The 20,346-nt window shown below is 40.2% G+C and overlaps 1 protein-coding gene across 3 annotated transcripts in view; it reads right to left on the bottom strand.

Annotated features, from left to right (window-relative positions):
• Positions 1-305: 305 nt before the first annotated feature.
• USP16 (ubiquitin specific peptidase 16) overlaps positions 306-20,346 on the bottom strand; it is a 40,142-nt gene continuing 20,101 nt past the window's right edge. For 2 of the 3 annotated variants that reach the window (XM_060198579.1, XM_060198580.1), the window contains 11 exons: positions 19,632-19,762; positions 19,266-19,353; positions 17,178-17,256; positions 15,435-15,526; positions 14,057-14,113; positions 10,145-10,321; positions 6,381-7,044; positions 5,150-5,244; positions 2,517-2,603; positions 807-963; positions 306-709 (listed from right to left, as the gene is read on the bottom strand). In XM_060198579.1, coding sequence (XP_060054562.1) covers positions 585-709; positions 807-963; positions 2,517-2,603; positions 5,150-5,244; positions 6,381-7,044; positions 10,145-10,321; positions 14,057-14,113; positions 15,435-15,526; positions 17,178-17,256; positions 19,266-19,353; positions 19,632-19,762 — 1,752 coding nt within the window. In that variant the 3' untranslated portion in view covers positions 306-584. The remainder of the gene's footprint in view (positions 710-806; positions 964-2,516; positions 2,604-5,149; positions 5,245-6,380; positions 7,045-10,144; positions 10,322-14,056; positions 14,114-15,434; positions 15,527-17,177; positions 17,257-19,265; positions 19,354-19,631; positions 19,763-20,346) is intronic. The other variant, XM_060198581.1, reaches the window with a different exon arrangement.

Here is a 20,346-nt window from a genome sequence, read left to right as displayed (position 1 = left end):
AGGAACATTAGGGCAAATCAATGACTTTGCTTTAGGGTATCAGGCAGTAGTGCAGCATGTTAAGTGTACATGGCATAAGGACTGCCATAAGGATACTGGTTCGAGCCCCCCAGCTCCGCACCTGCAGAGAAGTCACTTCACAAGCCATGAAGCAGGTCTGCAGGTGTCTTTCTCTTCCCCTCTGTCTTCCCCTCCCCTCTCCATTTCTCTCTGTCCTATCCAATAATATCAACAATAAAACAAGGGCAACAAAGGGAATAATGAAAAGGGTTTGTTTTTTTTTTTTTTAAGTAATAAAACAAATCTTGGGGGATAAGTCAGTTTATTGATGTGAGGTACCCCAACATCCAAACAAACACAGAGGTCAGTCTTTTCCAGAAGCTGGGAAAGGGAATAAAAATCACTATGGTGATACAAAGCCATTGCAAATTTTCAGGTGTTTTCCCTCTTGCTAGTAGTTCAATATACATGATTTCATTTGACATGTATTTTTAAGTGACATGATTTATAGTAAGTCTTCTTTATTAAGATAGCCATTATAGAAAGCCATGGACGAACGTTTCCAGAGGAGGTTTTTTGGAAACTTACAGTATTCTCTCATAAAATAGGAGGTAAGCTTGTGAATTTAGTACTTTAGCTGTAGGCACAGCTTGCACGTGCGTGTCACTGATGTGAAACCACTGCCCTTTGGTTGATTCCATTTCACAATCTGTAGGAGGGACAAAAAATAATAATAATGGAGATGCAAGTTGGATTTTGGTTTTGCCATACATAGCTGAATACCAGAATTCTCCAAAATGTCTTACCTTGTGGAATGTCACCATGAAGGACAAGCTTAGAGAGATGACTGTTTGCAGTTCTGGCCTTGGCATAGGCTGTATAATGCCCTGACCTCATAGTCCCACTGTGCTCAACGACTCCATATAAGGAATACAGCACCCTTGTATTTTCCTCAGCAACATTCTTTTAAAAAATGAACAGAATTCAATTAGTCCATTCACATGCTAGCAAGACAATTTTCAACTTATATATTGGATTCTCTAACCTTTAAGCAACTCTCACCTACCCACCAAAATTCCGAAGTGAGGAAAGAGAATTTCACATCAGGTTTTACACACAAGTAATGACGTGAGCGATATGTTTATGACAAGGTTGTGTCGCTTCCCTGATTCACCAAACTCTTCAACATGGAGACATCTGAGATTGGTGTCCTCTGGTAGCTATTCCTCTTACACTCATGCTCACCACAATCACAGACTTTGATCTTTAGCCCTAATCTCTCTACTCAGAGTATAATATATTCACATGAACAGCCCCCAAAATACCTACAAATGAATATCCAAAACTGAACCAACTTTCTCTACTTCCCAGTCCGCTCTTCCTCCTGTATTTCTAACCTCAATTTCCAATAGTTTCATTTGCCTGCTCACTCAAGCCTGGCCCTCAACTCACACCTCTGCTCCCTCTTCCAAAAATCAACCACAAGCCTGGTTGATTTTGTCTGCTGGAATATACATTCAATCACCTTTTCTACCTCCCTAGTTTATGCCCTCATCATCTAATTAGTGAGCTAGTTAGTAGCATCCAAGCTTCCCTGCCTCTAGTTTCTCATCTAAAAATCTAGCCTCCGTGCTTCATCAAGTAACCTATGAAATACACAATCTGGTCACATCACTCCCTGTTCTAAACTTCCCAGTTGCTCTCTACTGCATGTCCCTATGATAATGCTCCAAGACATCATCATCATCATTATTATTTTGCATCCAGGGTTATTGCTGGGGCTCGGTGCTTGCACTACAAATCCACTGCTCCTGGAGGCTATTTTTTCCTTTTTGTTGCCTTTGTTAGCATTGTTATTGCTGTTGCCGTTGGGTAGGACAGAGAGAAGTGGAAAGAGAAGACAAGAAAGGGGGAGAGAAAGACACCTGCAGACCTGCTTCATGGCTAGTGAAGCGACTCCCCCTGCAGATGGGGAGCTGGGGGCTCAAACCAGGACCCTTAACACCAGTCCTTGTGCTTCGTGCCATGTGAACTTTAATTTACTTTTCAAAGTCATCCCCCAATGCTGATTAGACCTTACAAATTATGGAATGGGTTATACTGCCAGTCCCAGCACCCATTATGCCCTTCTGTCTAGAAAACTTGTTGCCTCTAGATTCATCACATTTTGTGAGTCATAGCCAACTAGTAGCTGAGGAATTAATGATCTACTTCATGGAGCCTTCAGGGAACCACCAACATGCTGGGCATTAATGTATCTATTCACAAATAAGTGTTAATTTCATGCCTTTGGCTATCAAGACAATGTCATAGTAATGGGAGAGTCTCAAAAATGTTGAATTAACACCCTAATGATCAAAATCATAACAGATCTTGAAAATTACAAAGACAGAAAAAGGTCAAAGACTCATTCAAATGATGACTACAACTTCATATTTAAGTATCTCTGGTGGGAATATTCAGTAAACTGTGGTTCGCCTTTAACAGCCTTTTCCAAAAAGATACTGTTTACCTACCTTACATTTAAGGGTACAAAAAGGAGCCAGATCTAAGATCTCTGGGAATTTGATGTGTTTGTTAACTTTGCGTAGATTAAAACCAGCCTGGAAAAAAACAAGAGGATAAGTTGAGTTCTTCTCTAAAAGCTGTATTCAGTACCCCACAATCTCACACTGACACCCAAAAGAACAATATGCAACCCTAGCTCAACTTTTTTATTAGTGATTTAATATTGACTTACAAAATTATTAATAGGGGTATAATTCCACACCATACCCACCACCAGCTAGTTCAGTCTTTTCCGGAAACTTATTCCTGACTACCAACGCATCTCAAATTAATTAGTTTTTGCTAGGTACACACATAAACACCTCAATATATTAAAAACTGCTCCTGGGGCAGGAGAGGTAGCATAATGGTTATGCAAAAAAATTCACAAGGAGTCGGGCGGTAGCACAGCAGGTTAAGCACAGGTGGCTCAAAGCTCAAGGACCAGCGTAAGGATCCCACTTTGAGCCCCTGGCTCCCCACCTGCAGGGGAGTCGCTTCACAAGCGGTGAAGCAGGTCTGCAGGTGTCTATCTTTATCTCCCCCTCTCTGTCTTCCCCTCCTCTCTCCATTTCTCTCTGTCTTATCCAACAACGATAACAACAATAACTACAACAATAAAACAAGGGCAACAAAAGGGAATAAATAAATTAAAAAAAAAAATTTCGAGAACACTAAATGGGGGGAGTGAGAGGAAGATGGCGGCCTGAGAAGTTGCTGACAGCGAGCGCTCTGACCGCATCGTGGGTTCCAGATGCCACCAGGATGCTGGCTAGGCTTCCCTGGATTGAAGACCCCACCAATGTGTCCTGGAGCTCAGCTTCCCCAGAGTCACACCCTACTGGGGAGAGAGAGAGGCAGACTGGGGGTATGGACCGACCAGTCAACGCCCATGTTCAGCGGGGAAGCAATTGCAGAAGCCAGACCTTCTACCTTCTGCATCCCTCAACGACCCTGGGTCCATGCTCCCAGAGGGATGGAGAATGGGAGAGCTATCGGGGGAGGGGGTGGGTTATGGGGATTGGGTGTTGGGAATTGTGTGGAGTTGTACCCCTCCTACCTTATGCTTTTGTTCACTAATCCTTTCTTAAATAAAAAATTAAAAAAAAAAAAAAAATTTCATGCCTAGGTTAAATTCTCTGCACACACCATAAGCCAGCACTGAGCAGTGTTCTGGTCCCTGTATCTTTCTTGTTGCATCTCATTATCTCATTAGGATAAAAAATATATACAATATATATATATATGTAAAGAAAGGTGCTCCTATGAGGAAATTCTCAGTCATCTAGAAGAGCCAGACTAGACTAGTTTTCATGTCTAAGATTCAGCAACAGCAGAATACTCTGAAGAACACATTTTCAGCATCAACCTTGGAACCAAGCTTAGTGGGCTGTCCAGAGTCAAATACACATCACTTACAGAGTGGAAATGTTAAAGGAATAAGGGGGGGGGGGGGACCAGGAACAGCCTCTGTTCCCCATTCTGAGTTTGCCATGCCTTTTCCCAACAAAGAATTGGTGGAAAACATGATTATCTGGGTAAATTACACTTTACTGGACACAAAAACATGTCAGGAAAGAGAAAAAGAAAAAAGGAGAAAAGCAAGGGGACTGAAAACTTACATATAGCTCACATGGTGGTCTCAGGACAAAGAGTGTGCCCCCAGAGGACAAGTCTTCTTAAAGCCAAAGGCCCCACCTACACCTACAACCACCCCCATTCCTGGGTGGTCCTTCTCTCCCTCAACAGAAACCTTAAGGCACTTTTTGGGAACTGACTAAACTTGAACTTAGGACTGCTAATACAGAAAGTATCTTCCGCCAAAGATGGAGTGACCAAGTGACGAAAACCCAAGCTACATGTATTTACAAGGTTCAGTAAAAATAGGCGGGGTCGAGGCCGGGTGGTGGCGCACCTGGTTGAGTGCACGTTACAATGTGCAAGGACCCAGGTTCGGGTCCCCAGTCCCCACCTGCAGGAGGAAAGCTTTGTGAGTGGTGAAGCAGTGTTGCAGGTGTCTGTCTGTCTCCCTACTTCCCCTTCCTGCTCTATCTAACAAATTAAAAAAAGAAGAGGAAAGAGAGGAAGAAAGAAAAAGAAACAGGGACTATATACAAACCAGGAAAATAAAATAAAAATCACTGAAATTCCTAAGTGTGAGCTATAACTTTGGTCTTTTTTTTAAACCTGAAATAAAAATTAGAACTAAATGCTAGTATTTCTTTTTTTTTTTTTTTTTTTTTTTTTATTTATTTAAGAGGAGAAGAGAGAGAGAACTAGAGCATCTCCCAGACTTTGCTGGGACTCAAACTCCAGACTTCCTGCATGCCTGTTCTGTGCTCTGCCACTGAGCCAACAACCAGTATTTCTATAATATAACGTGAAAACAAGTAAAACTGAAGAGGGACCAGACCAAGATTTCTCCTCAACCTTGACATGCATCTTCAAACTTGACTTACATATTTTTTTCCTCTTTTTTACTTTCCTCTCTCTCTCAAGTTAGAATGAACAACAAATCAAAGAAACACGGTCATGTGATAAGGCAAAAACAAAGTAGGTGTCACATATCTGACACAGATTTCAGGTTAACAAATACAAGTACCTGTTGAAATCTCTTTAAATGGAGAGTGAGAACAGGAGGAACAAGAGAAATCAGCATCTGCTTTTTGGCATCGGTGTAAACATGTTTCCTTTCACCTAAAGAAAGACATTTTGGCGGTGTTAAAAATCACCGGAGAAAGCATTCATATGCTGTAATGTCATTTAAAACATCTCAAACAGCATTAGTACATTTTTGAAAAGGATTAGTCAATAAGTACTTTTTAAATGTGACCGAGAAGCAAAAATTCAAGTGTACTTTGCAGGTTATTTAAATGAGGGGATTTTTTTTCTCACAAATTATTACTAATGAGATTCAAAAGTGATCATTACAACTGAGTATAATTTCAGACTACTGAAAAGAACATTGGAATTGATTTTGGAGAGGTAAAATTCACTTAGTTGGGACTCAAAATTTAGTGTTTCCTATCACTAGATTATTTCTAGATATTCACCTAGTAATTTCTTTGTAACCTTACAGACCACATAAAAACAGATCATAAGCCAGGTTTGGTCAGCGGATGTAGTTTGCCAGTGCCTGTTGTAACAAATCAATAAAAAGACTGAAACATCTAACACAAGGTACCTTTTTGCATCAATATGTAAACATGCATTAACAACAAAACCTAATAAATAGTTCTATTGTTATATGGAAAACTGAGAAATGTTATGCATGTACAAACTATTGTATTTACTGTCGACTGTAAAACATTAATTTCCCAATAAATAATTTAAAAAAAAAACAACCTAATAGCTCAGGAGCTCTAGCAATAGTCGTTAGGGACCCGTGACTTCTCTTTCTACCTTCCAAGTTCAAAATAAAAGGGTAGAGGGAAATTATCAATTAATGTAGTGCTACTTGCGGGAGATTGTAAGAAAGCTCTGTCCTCCCAGTATCCCACACTGGGCATGACACTAGTGCACTTCAGTCTTAAATAGGGGCCGCTTAAAAAAAGGGAGAGGAAAGTCATCACAATTTTGTTGGGAAACAACGGGTGCAGAGCCACTGTCCATAAGGCCCCTGCTGTCATAACATCCGAGTGGGATGAGCTGCCTACAAGGGGGGTGTCAGAAAGCAAACCGTGCCACTGACACATTCTTGAGTACGAGCCACTTCAGTAGAGGTCGATTTCTTCCATCCTCTTAACATGTTTACAAAAAGGAACTCCACGTATGTACTGCAAAATGTGCCCCCTAGTATACTTATTTTCTTTTCTCTGTGAGTCTCTAAATACCTTTCATAGTTGCCTTTGGTTCACTGTACTGCCTCCGGGTACATACTTCACAAAGCAGTTTATTTGCATCTCGAAGTTTCTCATTTCGGGTAAATTGATATAAGCAATGTTGGATTGAACATTCATCGGTACTGAAAGCTTCCCTATTTGCGAGAGTACAGAAAGCAGTTTCTGGATCTTCATTTATAATCTCATATACTGGAATCCCAGATGTATGGCTGTCATTCAGAATCTCTATATTTATTTCATCAGGCTGAAGAACAGCATTCAAGTTAAGGTTTTTGAAACTACTAGAGATGTCCACTTCTCCATTGCTTTCTTCCATCAGGTAGGAACCATTTACGTTCCTAGGGCATTCTGGGGGAGAAGATGCCAACACCTCCAGATTATTATCCATGCTAACATTTTCCTCATTTGCTTCCTCCATGGCTTTCTCATTGTCAGCTACACTTTCTAGTATTTTCTCCTGCTCATTCAAATCTTTTGAACTAACACAATATTGTTTATGCATCACTTCCTCTTCTGAAATATGGTTGAATTTAACATCCACTTCTTCTTGGAGATGCCCTTCCCCTTCGTGTTCATTATCTTCAGGATGGTCAATGGCACAGATATCATTTAAATGAAAAACTTTCCCTTGAAATTTTTTTTGCCTTCGTTGGTTCTGTGTAAAAAGGTATAAAACATTCTTTAGAAAAAACAAAACAAACAGGAGGAAGAGAAAGACACACTGCTATAGCACGCCAGGTTTTCTCTTTAGCAATCAGTAATAAATAATTAGCATTCCCTCCCAGATTTCTGGTGCTAAAGGCTCCTTTACAATCAAGGGTCAAATGCACAGTGAAAAGGTGTCATGTACTTTTAAGGAGTAAATCATCATAAATCATCGAAAACTGTCAAAAGAATGCAAGACATGATCCCCTGAGAAGGGACCTAGATAGAGAAATAAGATTGTTGAACCCAAGTGGCCAATTATTAACCCTTCTGGAGGGTATGACTACTCACAAAACAGCAACAGTTACAGTCATATGAATCACAGTTATTTAAGTTTCACTAAGGGAACAGAAAAGTCAAAAATAAAGATGCACAAGCACAGGAATGCTTTGGGCAGTGGACCAGAGAACATCTGGGGAAACATCGGACCCTGTTAAGCAGGAAACAAGAAAGCCAGAGGACAGTAAAGCCCCCACCCCTTCTTGTTCACCATTTACAGCCTCTTTCCAATTCTTTTCTTTTCTTGGAAATCATTAAGATTCCTGTTATTGGAATGAATGTCTAAAGACTCAAGAGGTTAGAATTTTGGGTTATCACCAAAAGAGCAATCCCTTTGAGGATAAGAATAGTTTGTATGGTTTTTTTTAGAGGAGGGAAAGCCAAGACTACACATTTGCATTTTAGCATATTTTCCAAAGAAAACTCCAAAAACATACAAGAGACTAAAAAAGTGGTTATCAATGAAAAGGACAGGAGTAAAAGGAAGATAATAGTAGCTTTATATTAAAAAAAAAAGTTAATGTAGGGGCAGGAAGATAGCATAATGGTTATGCAAAAAGATTTTCATGCCTGGAGGCTCCACTGTTCAAGATTCAATCCACAAGTCAGAGCTACGCAATGTTCTGGTTAAAATAGAGTAAATTTGCATGTCAATGTATTAACTCAAGGAATATAACAAATCAATTAAGGGGGTATAATGGTTATGCAAAGAAACTCTCATGCTTGAGGCTCCAAAGTCCCAGGTTCAAACACCCCCCCACCCCCGCACCACCATAAACTAGAACAGAGCAGTGCTGTGGTTAAAAAAAATAAGTAAGGGTCCAGGTGGTAGCGCACCTGGTTGAGCGCACATGTTACAGTGCTCAAAGACCCGGGTTCCAGCCCTCAGTTCCCACCTGCAGAGGGAAAGCTTTGCAAGTGGTGAAGCAGAGCTGCAGGTGTCTTTCTCTTTCCCTCCCTATTTCCCCTGCCCTCTTGATTTCTGGCTGTCTCTATCTAATAAATAAAAGATAATAAAAACTTTTTTAAACAAATAAAATTAAAAATCAATTAAAACATCGAGTTATCAAAAATAATGTAAGATTTTTAAAAAGTCTTACAAACCTTTCTTTACATAAGTGTCAAATTTGCAAAATCAGAAATAGCCAGGGGCCCCAGCCCTTGACAGAGAACACGCAGATATTATTAACCCCTTACATCAATCAAAGACGCGTAAAGAAAAATCTTAAGTCTGCAGTGTACACGGCCATGAGCAAATCGTAAAACTTCCTGAAAAGGTGATTTCAAAGCCACACTGTCCATGCTTGGCACACTGCAGATTTAATTATTTTCTCACTCCCTCTCTCCCCTCTGACCGGTTAAGATGATCCTGATGGAATCAGTTGCCATCTGATTTCTTAGAGGGCTGCCATCCGCCACCCAGCCTGAGAGGTGTGCAGGCCCCAGAAGGCGGTTCTGTCTATGGTGTCTGCCTCTCTATAGAAAGATCAAAGGTCTTTTTCCCCTTTCGGGATATTTGTAGAATTTATTTCCCAATTATCCCACATCCACATACTCGCACATCCTAGTTAACTCTTTGATGGCACCTCTGCAATTGGGCCATCGTTGACACTAAGCCATGCCCACCTACTCCAGGCACCAAGCCAAGATTCTAACCTGGGGTTTCAGGGTGGATGAGAGAGGAAAAGGAGGCACAAGCTGGGGTTGGGGGCCTTCAGTTCTCAGGCAGGCTTTTGTTCCTCGTTGTTTGATTGTAACGGGAGCTAGTACCTTCTCCAATGCTATGCTTATGCTGGCATGATTCATGAGCTGGGACTAGGATTCTATCTCTGCAGAATTGTACCATTGTAAGAATAGAGCCCACTGCTTTCGAATCCCATTCTAGATAAGATATACCAAAAAGGGAGTCAGGCGGTAGCGGAGTGGGTTAAGCACATGTGGTGCAAAGCGTAAGGACCGGCTTAAGGATCCTGGTTCGAGCCCCTGGCTCCCCACCTGCAGGGGAGTCGCTTCACAAGTGGTAAAGCAGGTCTGCAGGTGTCTTTTTCTCCTCCTCTGTCTTCCTCTCCTCTCTCCATTTCTCTCTGTCCTATCCAACAACGACAACATCAATAACAACAATAAAACAACAAAGGCAACAAAAAGGAATAAGTTAAAAAACATAAAAAAGATATACCAAAAAGATATTTGTACACAGATATATAGATATATACATATCTATATATACATAGATATGAAATATACTAAACATAAATATTTCCCCTACATTGGATTCTTTCACCTGGTCCAGTAATGTGGAAGAGGTGAAAGAAAAAAGGAAGGAAAAAAAAAAAGGAAGGAAGGAGGGAAGGAAAAGGGAGGGAGCGAGAGAGAGAAAAAAAATTGGAAAACACAGTCACAATTTGAAGGTTTTGTCATGGAATTCTGATACTAAATAGCAATCAGAATAACACACCAAAAAAAAAATCAATCAAATGTTAAAAAATTTAAAGAGGGGCCAGGCAGTGATGCACTTGGTTGAGATGCGCATGTTACAGAGCACAAGGACCCAGGTTTAAGCCCCTGATCTCCACCTGCAGGGGGAAAGTTTCACAAGTGGTAAAGCAGGGCTACAGGTGTCTTTCTGTCTCCTCCCCTCTCAATTTCTCTGTCTTGATCCAATAAATAAATACACATATAAAACAAAGGAAAAGGCTGTATCATTCAGAGCTCAAACTCAAGAGTTCAACATATAAAATTATTAAAGTATGGTTATCTTCCAAATTACTCACCTTGGCTTGCTTTTTGGCTTGCTTCTTTGCTTTTTTCTGTAAATGTTTACTTGTTCCTGAAGGAATATCATTCCTCTCTTTCATGTAACTGTCATTGTCATTTTCTTCCTCACTGTCTTGATCTTCATTCTCCATTGTCTTTTTCAGATTTTTGTCATTTATACTTTTCTTACCACTCTAAAAATATGGAGAAAACATGTCAAAAAAAAAAAAATTCACGAATGCTATTTGATGAATAGAGATTTTATGCCACCTAAATGTTTCTACTCCCATTTTTATACTGGATTTATTTCCCATACCATTTGAAAAAAAAATATGAAATATAAATTCATTTATCTTATAAACTAGAGAGTAATCTTCACATACTAAGGAAAAAATACAAAGGGACCAGGTGGTGTTGCACCTGGTTGAGCACACATTACAATGCACAAGGACCCAGGTTTGAGACTCCGGCCCACAGGTGTAGGGGGAAAGCTTTGCAAGTGGTGAAGCAGGTGAATCTGCAGGTGTCTCTTTGTCTCTCTTCCTCTCTATCATCCCCTTCTCTCTTGATTTCTGGCTGTCTCTAGCCAATAAATAAAGATTAAAAAAATAATAAAATAAAACCAAGAAAATAAATGAAAAATGTAACTTTATATGCAAGAATAATAGGAAAGAATATAAGTTACTGTATATTACATAGATGCTATGTTATGTCATAACTATGTCCATTTTATTGTTTTAAATTTTCTAATTATCTTTATTTATATATTGGGTAGAGGCGGCCAGAAACTGAGAGAAGGGGAGATACAGAAGGAGAGAGACAGAGACACCTGCAGCCATGCTTCACCACTTACAAAGCTTTCCCCCTTGCAGGCAGGGTCGGGAGTTCGAACCTGGGTCCTTGCACATTGTAACATGTGTGCTCAACCAGATGCACCACCACCCAGCCTCTTATGTTCATTTTTAAATGAATGTTCTGTTTATAAGTGATTTATATGCCAGCGTACAAGTATTCCTTTTTATTCTTTTGCACATTTGTATGTTAGAAAGGTTTGGCAGTGGTGCACCCAGCAGAGCACACAGGTTACTGTGAACAGGGGTTCAGGTCCAAGTTCCCAGTTCCCATCTGCAGGGAGGAAGATTTACAAGTGGCGGAACAGTGCTTTAAGTGTCTTTTTCTCTTCATTTACCCCCATCCCGCTTGATTTCTCTCTGTCTCTATCAAAAGATTAAGCAAATTAAAAAGTGAGCTAAAGTGCCAGGCGGTGGCACACTGAGTAAAGGCACCTACCATCAAAAAATGGGCTAGAAGCAGGATGCAACCAGACTTCTTCGGACAGACAACCCCACCAATGTGCCTTGGAGCTCCACTTCCCCAGAGCCCTTCTCCACTAGGGAAAGAGAGAGGCAGGCTGGGAGTATGGATCGACCTGTCAACGCCCATGTTCAGCAGGGAAGCAATTACAGAGGCCAGACCTTCCACCTTCTGCATCCCACAATGACCTTGGGTCCATACTCCCAGAGGGTTAAAGAGAAGGAAAGCTATCAGGGGAGGGGATGGTACATGGAGGTCTGGCAGTGGGAATTGTGCGAAGCTGTACCCCTCTTATCCTATGGTTTAGTCAATGTTTCCTTTTTATAAATTAAAAAAAAAAATTTAATGGGCTAGAAAAAATTTATATATATTTGAAAGTAAATAATAGTTTCAGAGAAAGAATAAATTAAGCTTGGTAAGGCATTAATCAGTGGGGTCCGTAGTCCATATTAAGTTGAGTAATGTTTTTTTAAAGTGTTTATCTTTTTTTTCTTAATTGAATTAATGGTTTACAGTTGACAGTAAAATACAAGTTTGTTTATGTGTAACATTTCCACATAACAATACAGGCCCCACTAGGTCTTCCTCTGCCGTCATGTTCCAGGATCTGAATCCTCCCCCCACCCTAGCTTTTTACTTTGGTGCAGTACCCCAACTCCAGGCCAAGTTCTGCTTAGTGTTTATGATTTTTTTTTTTTTTTTTAAGATTTTATAATGAGAAAGACTGGCGGAGAGAGAAAGAAAAAAACAGACATGGGGGCCAGGCAGTGGCTCAACTGATTAAGTACACACATTACAGTGCACAAAGACACGGGTTCAAGCCCTTGGTCCCCACCTGCAGAGGGAAAGCTTCACAAGTGATGAAGCAGGGCTACAGGTGTCTCTCTGTTTCTCTCCCTTCTCAATTTCACCATCCCTATACAAAAATTAATTAATTAATTTTAAAAAGAGAGAGAAATAACCAGTACATGTGCTGCCAGGGACTGAACTTAGGACATCAGGCTTTATTCACTGCCAACTCCCAAACCACTTGAATAATGATTTATCTAAGAGTCTTTACATGTTCTCTTTTTTTCCTATCACTGTATAAAGGAAGTAAATTATCACAGCTTAAAATTGAAATACTCGTGGTCCGGGAGGTGGCGCAGTGGATAAGGCTTTCGACTCTCAAGCATGAGGTCCCAAGTTCAAACCCTGGCAGCACATGTACCAGAGTGATGTCTGGTTCTTTCTCTCTCTATCATTTCTCATGAATAAATAAAATCTTAAAAAAAAAATTGAAGGGGGTCGGGCGGGTGGTGCAGTGGGTTAAGCGCATGTGGCGCAAAGCGCAGGGACTGGCGTAAGGATCCCGGTTCGAGCCCCCGGCTCCCCACCTGCAGGGGAGTCGCTTCACAGGCGGTGAAGCAGGTCTGCAGGTGTCTGTCTTTCTCTCCCCTTCTCTGTCTTCCCCTCCTCTCTCTATTTCTCTCTGTCCTATCCAACAACAAATTGCGTCAACAAGGGCAATAATAATAACCACAACGAAGCTACAACAAGGGCAACAAAAGGGGGGAAAAAAATGGCCTCCAGGAGCGGTGGATTCATGGTGCAGGCGCCGAGCCCAGCAATAACCCTGGAGGAGGAAAAAAAAAAAGAAAAAAAAATTGAAATACTCTCTACAAAACATTAATGAAATTAAAACTAAAAAGGGATTTGTAGTTAGTCTTAATAAAAACAGCAATTTCTTCTCCACCTGCAGGGGAGTCGCTTCACAAGTGGTGAAGCAGATTTGCTCCTCCTGTCTGTCTTCCCCTCTTCTCTCCATTTCTCTCTGTCCTATCCAACAACGATAACAACAGTAATAACTACAATAATAAAACAACCAGGGCAACAAAATGGAATAAATATATAAAAAAAAACCACAGCAATTTCTAATATAAAGAGAATATTTCCCCACATTTGAATAAAAACAGCTAATAATCTACAAAGAATTTTAGCCCATTATTTCTGACCATTATTTCTGACTGGATAAGGTGCTGGACGTACAAACAGAAGTCTGAATTCAATCCCTGGCACTTCATGTGCCAGAGTTATTCTCAGTGTTCTTTCCTTTTCCCTCTCTCATTAGACAAATAAATCTAAAAACAAAACAAAAGAAAAACCTGTGGGGAAATGGGCTGAGAGACAGCCTGCCTCCTGTCATACTGGAAGCTTCAGGTTCAAGCCTTGGCACCACATGGAAGCACCAGAAAAAGTTCCACAAATGCTGGAACGCTGCTGTGGCGTCTCTCCATCTCTGTGTCTCTCTCTCCTCACTCTTGTGAACTAATTTTTTTTTCTAAAAAAATGAAGAAAAAAATCAATCCAGAAGCAGCATTATTGTGCATCTAACAAGACCTATAGCCCCAAAAAGAATCAGGAAAAAAAGAAAAGCAAAAGATTTCTAGGCATACCTAGACTTTTTTTTCCCCAAAACTACTTTTTTTTTTTATTCAATCTAAAAATGTATTCTATGTCAACTAGGTTTAGAACAACTTCTTCATAGGTAATAAACTCAGAAAAGGTGGTTAAGACTTCACTCATAAAGTCAAATGGGGAGAGGAGTTACTTTAAATCAAGTTGATAAGTCTTACCTGATGATCTAAAACTGGAAGAGACAAATCAAGGAAAGATTCATGAACCAAGGAGACCTTAACCAAAAAAAAAAAGAGAGAAAACAGAGATGATTCACTGTAAACATTAAATAGTAAGATCATCTGAGTGGGGGAAAAGAGGTACTGGGCTCTAGCAGTAGGTTAAGAAAATAAGAAATCAAGGGAGTCGGGTGGTAGCACAGTGGGTTAAGCGCACGTGCACAAAGCGCAAGGACTGCCCTAAGGATCGCAGTTCGAGCCCCCGGCTCCCCACCTGCAGAATGGTGAAGCATCACAGGTGGTGAAGCAGGTCTGCAGGCGTCTGTCTTTCTCTCCCCCTCTATCTTCCCCTCCTCTCTCCATTTCTCTCTGTCCTATCCAACAACGACAACATCAATAACAACAATAACTACAACAACAATAAAAACAACAAGGGCAACAAAAGGGAAAATAAATTTAAAAAATATATTTTAAAAAAGTAAATAAGAAATCAGGAGTCAGGTGGTAACGCAGCTGGTTAAGCACAGGTGGTGCAAAACACAAGGACCGGCATAAGGATCCCAGTTTGAGCACCTGCAGGGGAGTCACTTCACAAGCGGTGAAGCAGGTCTGCAGGTGTCAGTCTTTCTCTCCCCCTCTATCTTCCCCTCCTCTCTCCACTTCTCTCTGTACTAGCCAACAACAATGACATTAGTGACAACAACGGATAATAACTACAGCAATAACTTAAACGAAAGAAAATAAATAAGTAAATATTTTTAAAAATTAAAAAAAAATTTTAAAGAAATCAAATGTTGCATGACATGGAGAACACGGGTTCAGGGAATAAATTGAAACGCTAAATTAACTTTGTTCAAGATACAGAGTGATGGGGGGTCGGGTGGTAGCACAGCGGGTTAGGGGCACATGGCTCGAAGCTCAAGGACCGGAAAGGACCATAGTAAGGATCCTGATTGAAGCCCCCGGCACCCCACCTGCGGGGGGGGGGGGGGTTGCTTCACATGTGGTGAAGTAGGTCTGCAGGTATCTAACTTTCTCTCCCCCTCTCTGTCTTCCCTTCCTCTCTCCATTTCTCTCGTCCTACCAGGCAACGACGACATCAATAACAATAGTAGTGACCACAACAACAATAAAACAGCAAGGACAACAAAGGGGGAAAAAATGGCCTCCAGGAGCAATAGGTTCATAGTGCAGGCACCGAGACCCAGCAATAACCCTGGAGACAAAAAAAAAAAAAGATAGAGTGATGATAGTTCCTATAAAAAACCATGTCTATTTGCACAGTGCAACAGAGATATCTTAGGAAACTAGACATCCTGTTTATGAAAGAAGCACCTAGTACACTGTACTATCAATACCAGTCAATCAATCCACTTACGGTTCTGCACTCATCACACATGATTGTACTAGTGAGCTCGCCACCAAAGATGCGGTCCACAAAACTTGGCACTGATTTTTTCTTTTCATAATCTATATGGAGAAAAAGTGTATCAATACCCAAAAAAAAAAAAAAAAAAGTGTATCAATTACTCTTTATAATTGATTAAGATATAAGCTACTTACCTCACTAACCCCAAACTTTTATTCTGATTCTCTTACTTCCTAAAACTTGTTTTTCTTTATTCATAACTTTATTTTTATAGTCAGTCACACACTTTTTTATAAAATTCTTTTCTATCTCATAGAAAAAGGAAAAAAAAAAAAAAAAAGAAGTTCTTATCCAAGATCCAGTCAGTAAAGGTAAATGTTGCAAGTCAGTAAGACTTTCTGCATGTCAGCATCTCCACTAGTAAAACAGGCCAGTTGTCCTCTAAGTCACATCTAACATTCAACTTCACACTTGGGGAGTTCTAACTTGCTCTGTAAACCCTTAAGACTGAAATCCAGTTAAAATAAAAAACAAACAAAAAACAGTTCAAGAAAATGCTCAGACAAAATGCTTTGTTAAGTTTTCTGTCTCTGAGGAAAAAAGAAATACATGAACTGTGTAAGACTTCTCAAATGAAAGTTGTCCATTTATACAAAAATAGCTATTTTAATAAAGTCGCAGAAGCACAATTTTCTCTGTTAACTAAAGAGCACCAAGGGGGCAAAGAGATGCTATGTTGATGCTAAACTGTGATTTCTAGTATAATGGTCATTTAGATTTAAATTAATTAAAGCCAAATACAAATGTAGGTGCTCAAAAGTACTAGTACCTCTTAAAGGCTCACCAGGACTGGCAGCTAGTAGGTACTGTACTAGGTAGCAGAGAGGTAGAAGAGGCCCATCATCAGAAAAGGTTCTACTGGCCAAATCATGCTAAATCCTTAAATTATCACACAAGATTAAGAGAATTATCCCCACAATTAACAAGCTAACAACCAATAATTCACAGACAAGTGTAACTCACATATCACTGTGTAAAAAATAAAGCTTTTGAAAAATAAAGTGAAAGTCACTGAACGTTACTAGCTTTCTAGGTTCTATGACAGTATCAGCTTAAAAGAAAACGCGTGAAGTGGCTGGGAAGGTGGAGCAGCAGTTGAGCTCTGGATTCACAAACATGAGGTTCTGAGGGTGACACACTCTGTCCTCTCTTACTCCCTCCCTCCCTCTCAACCTACCTACCACTTTCATGAGAAATAAATGAAACAAATACTTTAAAAAAAAAAAAAAAAAGCACATCAAAAGTTACATTTTTCTAAAATATTCACCTTTTTTTCATCATATTTTTTCTTTTTGGCCACCAGGGTTATCGCTGGGGCTCAGTGCCTGCGGAACTCCACCATTCCCAGTGGCCAGTTTTCTCTCTTTTTCGTTCTTTTTCAGAGGGTGAGTGAGCAACAGAGAAAGACAGAGAGGGAGAGAAAGAGAGACACTTGCAGCACTGCGCCACCACCTCCTGAACTCCAAACCCCCCACCCCCAGTAAGAGGGGACCTGAGGCTGGAGCCCAGGCAAGGGGTGTGCTCTAACAGGTGGACCACAACCCAGTCCCTGAACTTAGTATTATTAATAAATGGTGAAAAGAGAAAAGTATATCAGCAACTATGGATCTGAAATACAAATGCCAGCAATACAGGCCTAAGGCACAGAGGAAATTATCTATAATGGTTTAGTTCAAGAAGTTGGGACATTACCTTTAACTTTATTTTTTAGTTCTTCTTCCAATTTTTCAGTAGAATTACCAAATGCTTTAAGAATTCCTCTACTCACTCTCTAAAAGCAATGAAACATATATTTAAAATGTTTATTAGGTGATTAATTATAATTACTTAATTTACTAAGCTTTTTTATAAGTATTTCCCTTAAAAATAGACAATCACATCAAGAAAGTGGTCAAGATGAACACCCAAATTTACTAAAGATTTTTTTTTCTAAAATTACCTTTTCAAAAATAATCAAAGGAGTTAAAAATAATTATATGTCTACAGTTGGGGAGGCAGCATAGTGGTTATGTGGAAGACTCTGATGCATGAAGCTCCAAGGCCCCAGATTCAATCCCCAGGACCACCGTTAAGAGCTGAGCAGTGCTCTTATCTCTCATTCTATGTATCTCCCTTTCATTAAAAAATAAATAGTAGGAATAAATAAATAAATAAATAAATAGTAGGGAGTTGGGCGCTAGCGCAGCGGGTTAAGGGCACATGGCGCGAAGCGCAAGGACCGACGGAAGGATGCCATTTCGAGCCCCTGGCTCCCTACCTGCAGGGGAGTCGCTTCACAGGCGGTGAAGCAGGTCTACAGGTGTCTATCTTTCTCTCTCCCTCTGTCTTCCCCTCCTCTCTGGATTTCTCTCTGTCCTATCCAAGTACAGCAACAACAACAACAATAATAATAACAACAACAATGATGGAACAAGGGCAACAAAAGGGGAAAAAATGGTCTCCAGGAGTTGTGGATTCGTGGTTTAGGCAACAAGCCCCAGCAATAACCCTGGCAGCAAAAATAATAATAAATAAATAATCACTACCCCCTGAATAAAGATGCTGTTTGGGTCAGCAAAATAGCTCACACTGATGGTGCAATGCAGGGCTGGGTGGTGGCACATCTGGCTGAGTGCACATGTTGCAGTGCACAGGAACCCAGGTTCTAGCCCCTGCTCCCCACCTGCAGGGGGAAAACTGTGCGAGTGGTAAAGCAGGGCTGCAGGTGTCTCTCTTCCTATCTTCCCTTCCCCTCTCAATTCCTGATGGTCTCTATCCAATAAATAAATAAAAATTAAAACAAGACAGTGTAATGCTTTGTGACCTACATCTGAGCCAAGCCCACACTGCAGGAAACTTTGGTGCTGTGGTTTCTTTCTGTCTCTCTCCCGCTCCCTCTCCCTCTCCTCTCCCTCTCTCTCTGTCACACACACACACACACACACACACACACACAAACACACACTCTATCTGAAAAAGTCAGCCTGGAGATGACTAAAATCCTAAATAAAGACAATGTCTAATCATTTCAGTATTTTAACCTATTTAAACCAAAACTTAAAAGGACATGCCCATCTCCTTTAGCAAGACCAGTAACAGCTCATGTCCTATAATAATCAGAGTGGCTAAGCAACAGCTTTATTGACAGAATCCAGCGCTCAAAGCTTCATTATTCCTAATGATCCTAGACCAGGTCACAGAACATCTCTATACCCAAGCAACAACAGCTATAGAATAAGAAAATAATAACACTATCTACTCATAAAATAGCTATAAAGTCTGAATATAGCAGTTCACATAAAACACTGAGAGAATTGCTTAACCTCAATATTAGTTGCTATCAGTATGTTTTCACAATTATTAATTATATTCTCATCCACATATTTTTTACTTTATATCCAGGCAATTCTCAAAAAAGTCTTTCTTGGCTTTCATCATTGGGGCTTCAATGCTTTGAAGAGACTTTTTCAGGGAGAGAAAGACACCACAGTACTGAGACTTTCTCAGTGTGCTAGGGGTCTCTCTTTTTCTTTCCCTATCTCCCCCTACCCTCTTGATTTCAGGATGTCTCTATCCAATAAATAGAAATAATTTTAAAAAAAATTTTAAGTACACAATTAGCATTTACAGAATAAAATAAAACAAAACACAATAGGTCAAAATAGGCTAAGTTGGGGGAGGGAAGGGCACAGGACGTGGGCGGTGAGTACACGTGGGCGGTGCTGAACTCTACCCCGGTAACCTTATAGTCTCGTGAGCCATCACTGGATCACTAATAAAAGTAGTTGTACATATGCTCACTTGGTGTTCTTCTGCTCTCATCCCATCTAATAAATAACGAAGCAGCTCCTGGCTGTCTTGCTGCTGATATCCTTTAAATCGCGCTGCTCTATTAAGTGAAAAAAAGACAAAAGAAATTATGTGGTTCACTTAACACTGACTTCACAAAATCACCGTATCCCCAAATCTCTTGACTTCATGATTTCTATTTAGCCCAGTAACACCACTGGCAGTTAATTTTTAAGTACATTGTTTTGTAAATCCAAATCAACCAAGCTAGACTTTAGTATTTATATACTGGTTCACTCCAGTACTACTCATTTTTTTAATTCTTATTTCTTAGCATGTTACTGATGCGTGGAAAGCACAATCAAAGAGGATACTCACTTTTTACAGACCTGAGAAAAGAGTTCTTTAGGAGTAACAATTCCCTTTTTGGTCTCTTGCATCTCATTAAGAAACTGGCTCATGGCTAAAGTAAGAGGGCCGGGAGGCTCAAGATTTATTTCTAAGGGTTCCTGAATATGGAAATAAAAATTACTTTCTGCAGTCAAATTCAACAGTCATTTACTAAAATGTAACCCGTCAAGCCATAATGCCAATGTTCCTCACAAAACTGTCCCACTTAAAATGCAAATCAAAAGATAGGGAAACTTTCTGGTCAAGATTGTTTTATAAAGAATTCACTTTGGGGTGGTTTAGGAGGTGACACAGTGGACAAAGCATTGGATTCTCAAGCATGAGGTCCTGAGTTCAATCCCCGGCAGCACATGTACCACAGTGATGTCTGGTTCTGGTCTGGTTCTCTCTCTCTCTCTCTCTCTCTCCAGCTATCTTCACGAATAAATAAATAAAATCTTTAAAAAAAAGAATTCACTTTGGGGCTGGATGGTGGCACACCTGGTTGAGAGAAGATGTTAAAATACTCAAGGATCCAGGTTCAAGCCCTTAGTCCCACATGCAGAGGGAAAGCTTTGCGAGTGAAGCAGGGCTACAGGTGTATCTCTTCTCTTCCCCCATTCCTCTCAGTTTCTGTCTCTATCCAGTAAATAAATAAATAAAATATTTAGGGGGGCTGAGGCAGTAGCGTAGCAGGTTAAGC

Source organism: Erinaceus europaeus, chromosome 9, assembly GCF_950295315.1.
Source record: "Erinaceus europaeus chromosome 9, mEriEur2.1, whole genome shotgun sequence".
In the NCBI taxonomy this organism is placed as follows: domain Eukaryota; kingdom Metazoa; phylum Chordata; class Mammalia; order Eulipotyphla; family Erinaceidae; genus Erinaceus; species Erinaceus europaeus.
Note: the sequence above shows the minus strand (reverse complement) of the source record. Positions and strands in the feature narration are given on the sequence as shown.